The sequence below is a fragment of the Alosa pseudoharengus genome, unplaced genomic scaffold (genome assembly GCF_046254945.1).
Source record: "Alosa pseudoharengus isolate Yale_2024_CS ecotype anadromous, Long Island Sound unplaced genomic scaffold, YU_APseudo_1.1 YU_APseudo_1.1_scf_21, whole genome shotgun sequence".
Classification (NCBI taxonomy): domain Eukaryota; kingdom Metazoa; phylum Chordata; class Actinopteri; order Clupeiformes; family Clupeidae; genus Alosa; species Alosa pseudoharengus.
This window is the reverse complement of record NW_027468674.1, coordinates 10,141,102-10,151,007: the sequence shown is the minus strand read 5'-3', so window position 1 is coordinate 10,151,007 and position 9,906 is coordinate 10,141,102. Positions and strand designations below refer to the sequence as shown.

At 40.8% G+C, this 9,906-nt stretch overlaps 1 protein-coding gene across 1 annotated transcript; it reads right to left on the bottom strand.

Annotated features, from left to right (window-relative positions):
* Nucleotides 1–1,291: 1,291 nt before the first annotated feature.
* LOC143138719 (carboxypeptidase inhibitor SmCI-like) lies at nt 1,292–9,906 on the bottom strand. Its single transcript, XM_076299135.1, has 4 exons — nt 9,867–9,906; nt 2,637–2,807; nt 2,081–2,251; nt 1,292–1,698 (listed from the first exon to the last, which is right to left on the bottom strand). The coding sequence occupies exons 1-4, from the start codon at nt 9,904–9,906 to the stop codon at nt 1,493–1,495; spliced, it is 588 nt and encodes a 195-aa protein (XP_076155250.1). The 3' UTR covers nt 1,292–1,492.

The window sequence follows — 9,906 nt, the reverse complement described above, 5'->3', positions numbered from 1 at the left end:
GTTTGTAACGCCAATATGGCCGTTGTCTACACATATCCCACCCCTTCCTCGGCAAAACGACATGTGAATACATTGAGCCAATCATGTGGTGTGATGTGAATACATTGAGCCAATCATAGGGTGTGTTGTGAAGACATCGTGCCAATCATGTGTTGTGAACTCGCCGCTGGAGCAAGGTTGGTGTCGTGAAGCCTTGCGCACGTGCATTTCTGCCGAATAGGATGCCCGATGAGTGCCCAAAAAGCGTTGCAATATGGCCGCCGAGTGGAGGGACTTGCCTAAAAGGACTTTGGTCTAGTGACGCCCCTCATGCTGTGTCACTAGCGGTGCTATTGTACATAGTATAGTACAACAGCAGTAGTTTGAAGTCGATTTAAGTTGCAGGTGGGGTGGGGGTTGGACAACAACATTTGGGGGGGGGGGGGGGGGGGGCACTTACCCAGTGTCACCGGGTGTCACCCAGGGCGTCATACAAGGTAGGACCGCCACTGAACGATACTACTGCCCCAACACTGCTAGGACACTGAGAGTGTTTGATGTAGTTCTGTCTGTAGTTCTGCCTGTTTATCAACATTCACTATGATGCTGAATTAGGGGTGTGCTTTGATAGCGTCAAAATTTTTGTCCGGGGGGCGCTGTGGTGCAGCAGGCTACAGCGCTCGTACCATATACGGGTCCGAGTGCCCACGGGGACCCAAGTTCGAATCCGACCTGCAGTCAATTCCTGATCCCACCCCATCTCTCTCTCCCACTTGCTTCCTATCACTGTCCTGTCCAAATAAAGGCAAAAAAGCCCAAAAAAATATACTTTAAAAAAAATAAATACTTTTGTCCATTCTGAAATGTTTAAAGTGTTTCTATCAGTTCTTGGAAGACATACTGACTGGTCCAGATGCTCTGTGATCTGTGATGATATAGAACTGTCCTGGTGTTTTCTGGTAGGTGTTTAACTGTTTTTTATTTATTTATTTATTTTACTTTGGGTTTTGCATCACTTGACAACTCAAATATTTCTCTACACTCATCAGCTAGCTAGCTGGCAAATAAGCCAAGCTAATGTGACAGTATATGGTTCTTTGTTATCTGTGACTGAAGTGATTGAAGTTAAATGTTAATTTCGGTGGGAGCAAATAGGCACAATTTGCTTGTTTAATTTCGGAAAAGGGTTGTCAACTGTAGATATTTATTTTTTAAATGATAACACCAGAAAATAATTTTGCAGACCCCTTGACTACTTTGGGAACTACTGGCATAGGTGACTCTAAAGTGACTCAACATAGGTGACTCAACATTTTCACACATAACAGTGGTTTGATGCAACAGTGAATTTGTTTTGTTTCTGTTATCATGATCACCTTGTCCCATGTTCCCACAATGCATTGCGATGAGATATGAGATCCTTTTGAATGTTACACAAACTCAGCATTGTGCTTAAAAACAAAAAAAAAGTGGTCACATTTTTTAAACAAATTTGTTGATTGTGCATACATCATCAATTCTTATTGACATCTTTTAAAATCTTTTGCTGCAGTGCACTCAGGCAGGTGTCAGTGCACTCCTTCTTGGACCGGTAATTGTTGCGGTTGCCGTGGCAGCCTCCATACATGAACCGCTCACACTTGTTCGTCACAGCATTGTGATACCAGCGGGGGATTAATGCATGACAGGGGCCCCGATCCATCAGGGCCAGACACTGATCTAGAGACAGTCGCATAAAATATACAATTACGAACAAATATGCACACATTTATCATACATTGCACACACACACTCAAATATACATGAGTTGCAAGAGTAGGGGATGGAGACACATTGAAAAACAAAATGTATTTTTTGCGGAGAGAATGTTTTTTAGTTTTTTTGTTTTGATTAGGGACAGAAAAAGAGTGAGTGAGTGAGTCAGTGAGTGAATGAGTGAGTGGATGTGAGTGAATGATGGGTGAGTGAGTGTATGTGAGTGAGTGAATGAGTGAGTGAGTGAGTGATGGGTGAGTGAGTGTATGTGTGTGATGGGTGGGTGAGTGTATGTCAGTAAGAGTGTGAGTGAGTGAGTGAGTCAGGGGCAGCATGTAAGAGGTACCTGAGGCACATTTGCAGGTGTCGGTGCACTCCTTCTTGGACCGGTAATTGTTGCGGTTGCCGTGGCAGCCTCCATACATGAACTGCTCACACTTGTTCGTCACAGCATTGTGATACCAGCGGGGGATTAATGCGCGACAGGGGCCCCGATCCATCAGGGCCAGACACTGATCTAGAGACAGTCGCATAAAATATACAATTATGAACAAATATGCACACATTTATCATACATTGCACACACACACTCAAATATACATGAGTTGCAAGAGTAGGGGATGGAGACACATTGAAAAACAAAATGTATTTTTTGCGGAGAGAATGTTTTTTAGTTTTTTTGTTTTGATTAGGGACAGAAAAAGAGTGAGTGAGTGAGTCAGTGAGTGAATGAGTGAGTGGATGTGAGTGAATGAGTGAGTGATGGGTGAGTGAGTGTATGTGAGTGAGTGAGTGAGTGAGTGAGTGAGTGAATGAGTGAGTGAGTGAGTGATGGGTGAGTGAGTGTATGTCAGTAAGAGTGTGAGTGAGTGAGTGAGTCAGGGGCAGCATGTAAGAGGTACCTGAGGCACATTTGCAAGTGTCGGTGCACTCCTTCTTGGACCGGTAATTGTTGCGGTTGCCGTGGCAGCCTCCATACATGAACTGCTCACACTTGTTCGTCACAGCATTGTGATACCAGCGGGGGATTAATGCGCGACAGGGGCCCCGATCCATCAGGGCCAGACACTGATCTAGAGACAGTCGCATAAAATATACAATTATGAACAAATATGCACACATTTATCATACATTGCACACACACACTCAAATATACATGAGTTGCAAGAGTAGGGGATGGAGACAAGTTGAAAAACATTTTTTTTTTGGCGTAGTGAATGTGCATTACTGAACGGCGGTCATATTTTGTGCTAAGTCTTCTAAAGATAACATTTATACCAAAATATTTCAGTTGCTGTATTAACAAAAAAAACTTACAGGCTGTATGTAAATATTACAATTCTACTTTACTACATACATTCTACATACACATACCATTAGGTGCAGCAAGTGTGATCCATGGCATCACAGCCAATAGAACAACCAGGCCTGTCATACTGGGAGAAAACACATACAGAACCATTGTAACCAGTGTTGAACCAGTGTGTGTGTGTGTGTGTGTGTGTGTGTGTTTTCATCAGCAGTCATATGAACATAACTACAGTATATGTCTGCATGAAGCAGTCTTACCTCTCAAAGTGTTAGTTGAAGGTTTAGTTGAAGATGTAGTTCACACACACAGGACATACATTTATATTGGCCTCATCATAGACAGGAAGTGACTGTGTCTGAGGCAGGGGATTGGGAGGAAGGATGTGTCTTGATACTCTGTGTTTGAATATTTACTGTGCTTTCATTAGTTGTGATGTGGGGTTCTTGAGGGGAGTACTCACCCCTCAAGAGCATTTGTAGTAAACATTTGTAGTAAACCTGAATGGGTACATGAACGCATTTTGAGTAAAGAATTAACAAAAGAAATAATAAGTTATAATGATATGATATATATACCCACCATAAAGTTGAATCTAATCTAATCTAATACCTAATGCTTTAGTTGATGTGTTGTTCAAGCATGAGGTCATGAATGAGAGACTATGAAGTCATGGTAATTCCTGATGATTCATAAGATATAAAGGAATGAAGTAATGCATAAATCATGAATTAATTCATGCATGAATTCATGAATATTCATGTACCTTGTACCCTTATCGTTGTAAGTGTTGCTATGAGAGGAGATGTTCTCTAAAGAGCTGGGTCTTCAGGAGTTTTTTGAAAACGGAGAGGGATGTCCCTGCCCTTGTAGGAACTGGCAGTGTGTTCCACCAACGAGGAACAACAGATGAGAAAAGTTTGGATTGGCCTGAGCGTACCGGAGGTAGAGCTAGACGTCGTTCGTCTGAGGAGCGCAGCGGTCTGGAGGTAGCGTATGTCTGTATGAAGGCATTCAAGTAGGTGGGAGCAGAACCGGAGACTACTTTGTAGGCAAGCGTTAGAGCAGGGGTCGGCAATTACGTTTGGACCCGGGCCAATTTTTTTTCAGACAATGGCATCGCGGGCCATAGCTTTTGTAATGGGGGGGGGGGGGGGGGGGGGGTGTTATAGGCCTACTATTTAAATTATTAATTATTATATTATATTAAAATAAACATCATCTAACTTTTAAAATGCATTTAATTTAATTCCATTAAAAACGTTTATTTGCTTATGTGCGCTGTTTTTATGCCGCCTGCTGCATCTCCTGTCGTCTCTCATGAAACAGGCGACTTGCCTAGCAACTTGCCGTAACTAATGTGTAGGCTACAAATATTATTCTTTTGGATGACGTGTAAATGATTAGCTGAACATTGCTATATGCTAGTTATCGATGCAAAATGTCGTTGTCAAAAGCCTTGAAAAGAAAAATTGATTCAGAATGCAGGACCTACAAAGAAGAATGGAAGCAGAGGTATGTGTTGAGCCTGCCTGCATTTCTTAATGCCAAGCCTATTAATTTAACGAAACATAGGCTATTTTTGACCTTGCCCACTGGAAGAGGGAGACAGGACACTGTTGTTTTTTTTTTGCACAAGATTACGCGCACTCGCGTGCCAATACCGTTCCGACCTGTGCGTCATGGATAACTGCAAGGATGTTCCACCTGTTTTGTCACTTTAGTAGGACTATCATCTATACCTCAATAAATGTTTTGAAATTGATGGGATTGCTGTAGGCCTTTTTTTCTTTTTAAAAACATGGGGTTAAAAAAAAAATTCATTCAACAGCAAATTAACGTCATCTCGCGGGCCAGATAGAATCAATGGCGGGCCAAAATTGGCCCGCGGGCCACTATTTGCCGACCCCTGCGTTAGAGCCTTGAATTTGATGCGGGCCGCCATAGGTAGCCAATGTAGCTGGATGAGTAGCGGGGTAACATGTGCCCTCTTGGGTTGGTTGTAGACCAGGCGCGCCGCCGCGTTCTGGATCATCTGAAGTGGTTTCACTGCGCAGGCTGGGAGACCTGTCAGGAGGGCGTTGCAGTAGTCGAGTCGTGAGATGACTATTGCCTGAACCAGAAGTTGGGTGGCATCTTGAGTTAAGTAAGTCCTGATTTTCCGTATATTGTAGAGTGCGAAACGGCATGACCGGGCGACTGAGGCAACATGATCTGAGAAGTTTAGTTGGTTGTCGAGAACAACTCCTAGATTTGCTTGCAGTCCTGGTAGGTGAAAGGTGACATGTATAGTATGCAGTACACATGTACATAAACACACTTGTCTAGCTCCGTCAGGGCTGAGTAGTCCTGTAATGCCCTACTGCCCTGTCAGTTTAAGCGACAATGATTATAAAAAAAATCTGAATTCAGTCTAAATCTCTTTGAAAGACAAATATGACCTACTCATTTTTTTCCTTTTTCAGTATAGGCAACACGTTAGTGAAGTAATTTTAATTACTATAAACCACATTCTAATGCCACCTTAGTATTCATTCTCTTGGTTTGTGAGGATGATTGTGATATGAGCACAAAGTTCAACTACACAGTAAAAAAATGTTTGAACTGTCATCATGAATTGGCATCAATGGCAACTTCATCAGTGTCATCTGATGAAATTAGCTGTGCTTATCATTGCCTTTGCTCAACTGTACTTTATCTTACAGCTCTGCATGTGGTACACTGTAAAAAATAATAAGTAATGGTTACTTGAAAAAAGGGTGGAAACTCGTTGCCTTAAATAAGTTAAGTAAACAAAACTTTTCTCTTCCAAGTTATGTTTACTTGATGTCTACAAGTAATGCTTACTTAGAAGAAGTTATCCTTACTTAAGACTTTAAAGTTCTGGTTACTTACTTCCAACTAGTAAAGTTTACTTCATGCCCTCGAGTAAAGCTTACTTAAAAACAAAGTTGTATTTACTACTGTTAAATGAGTTACCCTTACTTTGAGTTGTAAAGGGTACTTTATATTGGATAGTAAAGTTTACTTGCAGAATGTACACAAATAGTTGGCACTATTAGATTAGATAACTTTATTGTCATTTTGCAGAGTACAAGTACAAAGACAACAAAATGCAGTTTGCGTCTAACTAGAAGTGCAAAAAAAGCAGAAAAATGCAATGTGATATACAAAGACAGGTGGTGCATAGACAGGATAAGAAATATGCGGTGTAAACAGTAGTATACAGTTGGTTTACACAAGGTGGTTTAGAGTAATATAAATTAGGTATAAATATGTGCAGTGTATTAGCAGAATAAATATGGATATTCGGAATGAACCATATAGACATATATGTACAGTATACAGCTATGTGCAGTGTGGTAACAGTACTGTAGTGCAGAAACAGTAACATTATAACAGTAGTAAAAATATGTGTATGTGCAGGATGAATAGTATGAAGAGCAGTAGAAAATGCCATGTATAAGTGTAATTACAGTATGTACATTTGTAAATAAATAGAACACTATGGGTGGGATAGAGTAGTGCAATTGTCCGCGGGGGTGGGTGTCCCCCGTCAAGGTTTCCATGGTCATGGTGGACACCTCAACAGGCACAGGCAAGGAGGTATCGGGCGGGGGCTTAGTTGGTTGGTTGTCACCGGGATGCAGAGCTAGAGTTCAGTAGGGTGACAGCCGCAGGGAAGAAGCTTCCTCTGAACCTGCTGGTTCGGGTGCAGAGAGACCTGTAACGCCTCCCAGAGGGGAGTGGGGTGAACAGTCTGTGGTTGAGGTGAGAACAGTCTTTGATGATGCTGCGCGCCTTACGCAAGCATCACTTGCCCTGGATGGCCTTGATGGAGGGGAGTGAGGAACCGGTGATGCGTTGGCCAGTTTTCACCACCCTCTGCAATTTTTTTCGGTCGTATTCTGGTGTAACCTCCATGTTTCAATCTGTAGTGTTTGAGCAACTGACCTCTGACTTCACATCCAAACAAGCACAACTTACATGTCCAGTTCATTGCTCTGCATTTTCAGTTTTCCAACTGCAAAAAGAAAAAGAGGGCAAAATTATTATCAATATGCATCTATTGGCCATGTTTAACTAAAACAGCTGATTAAGTTTATCACATTAAATGTTCATTTAAATTATTTCTCCAGAGACCTAATTAATACTGTTAAGCTAAAAATATTATGATTTGGCAACTGAATTTTCTCTATTGCTTCAGGCCTAGTACATTTATCACAATAGAATTTAAAATGTCAATCATAAGTTGGAATTATATGACGCCATTTTGCACCTCAATAACAGCACATTCGTTTAAATTCCACACACTGCAACCTAAGTCCTCTTGCTAAATCACAACGAAAGATTTTAGATAAAAGACCATGGCTTTCTCAGTCAGTAAGGTTATGAGTCCAATTATCCTAATTGTTTTATCAATACAGTAGGAATATCGACGTATACCATACACAGTTTAATCTTTACACGTTTTGAATCAACTTAGCATGCTAGCAAGCGTTTCTCATGAGAAACGTTAGAACTAAACTTCATTAAGAGCTCATGAAGACAACTGCTATTGGCAAATTTATACAGCCTAGTTCTAGACCCCAGGCGCCACCACTTCCTCATAACTTCGATAACAAAAAATATCAAAGGGCTTGAATACCTAGAATATTTGTTTTCTGCTCTGCATGGTCTGAGGCAATGTTAACTCGCATAGCTGCTATCAGTTAGCTGCAAACTGTTAGCAGCTAGCGCATATATCGGCCACTTAGCAAGTTGAACTTAACATTACCCCAGCTGTTAATGAAACCGAATGTACAGTTTTGCACAAATGCTGTTAGGTCAACCTATACTGTAAACATTTGACACATTAATACATACTGTAAACTTATCGGACAGAGCAAGTCACTGGTGAAGCTGCGTTACACTCCCATCCCAAAAGTCAGCCACACCGTAACACTGCCGACCGTTGGCTGTGGAATCCAGAATGCTCCCTCTGCTGACTGTGCGCGTGTGCACTGCGTGAGTCCAGTTTACTCAGGTCTGAGTTGTGAAGCTTACTCGTGTATCTCAAGTTTTAGACCCCATTGATGCAAGTTCGGCACATTACTAATGTTACTCTAGTAAGAACACTAGGTCAGCCTATAGTAAGTAAAGTATACTTGTGTTACTGCAGTAAGATGTAATGTTATTTTTTACAGTGTAGATAAGGCCACTGTGTAATTTCTCCAAACCACAAGGAACAGGATATGGCTTCTTTATCTTTTCTTTCTGAAATAAATGTACCATGTACAAAGAAATACTGTAATGTCAAACGATCTTTGAGTCTTTTGAAATGTTGTATTATATCTAAGCACCAAACGGATTCATATGTTGTAAAAGGGTCTCACTGTGGCCAGAGAACGTACTGGAAGATTTATATACAACATCAAAAGTGCTATACAAAGTCAAAAGTGCTATATATATGCAGTCAGTTTATTGTTACATTATTATTATTAAATGTATATGTTACATTTCTTAATAATGCGTACAGTACATACCATACATAGCAACTTTGTCTTGTTTTCATCTTCTTGCTGACTTGTTATGAGCAAGTTTAGCCTGTTTCTAGACATCAATGTACTGTATATAAGAATGGAAATCTAATTATTAACTTTTAATATTTTAACCTGAATACTTAAAATAAGCAATAATTTACCTAAATCAATACTTTTTAGGTCTCTGAGCTCTTAGATATTTTCTTGTTTCTTGTTCTTGTTTTCCTAGATATCTTCTTGTTTCAAGTAAATTTAACAAGTGCCATTTTCTTGCTGCGCTGGCAGATACATTTGCTTAAAATAAGTCACTTTTTCCCAAAATTGTATATTTTTTTTCTTATTTTTGGAAAGGATTTTTTTATAGTATGGCCTTCAGAGTTTCCAAATGAACATGTAGATAGTCCAACATCGATCAATGTTTTTCTTTTTTTCAGCAAGTTGGTAAAAATGATTTCAGTAATAGCCCAGACAAGAAGTTAATGGCCCCAAGGACAACACATGCTTATTGTGACTGTACAAGTTGCCAGTAATGACCTAATGACCCTCAGGGCTGTTTGACCGCTCAAACATTTTATGTTTGTGAAAGAGCTCTGTGCTCATTTCACAATCATGCTGACATACAGTTTGTTTTGTGTAGAGGCAGAGTTCAGAAGTGTAGGCTACTGATACTGACTACTAAATTCCTTTTAATGGACTTTATCAAAGATGGACGAGTCGGTTGGGGATGCAGTGTGTGTATGTGTGTGAGTGTGTGGAGAGTGTATATGTGTGGGGGGGCAGGGTGTTGAAGGTGGATTTAGGATTCTCTCTCCCTTTGTTTTTGGGGGAAGGATAATGAATCATGTAATGAATCTCTTGGCGTTACTTTGCAATACACAGTGTGTCTGGATTGTGGTGAAAGTGTGAAACATGGCATCAGGGGGCCATATGTAAGCATCCCAGTGGATGCTGGGAATTGAACCCACAACTTTTCCAGGTTACTTCATGATAGCGCAGCTCCTTATCCACAACACTACCAGTAGCCGTTTTTGGCGTGGGCGAAGCGGGCAGCAGCGGGCATAGTATTTTTTAGCTTTCATTTGCGCTAATCAGTTTTCTATTGCTCGTTTGCACGTCAACCGTATGTCACCATGTGGGAAGTGGGCGCCCTATATAGACCCTTTCAAGATAGTTCCATTATCAGCATCATAGTTGGCCCCACAAGGCTTCCGTTTTAACATTCCATATGTTATCTTAATGCAGAGGAAGTAGATTGGGAACCAAATAGAACGTTCAAGCATTCTTTCAGCGTTTTTGTTTACCTTGTTGAAAGGGTCCATAGGCCCCTTTGTAGGCTTCCAT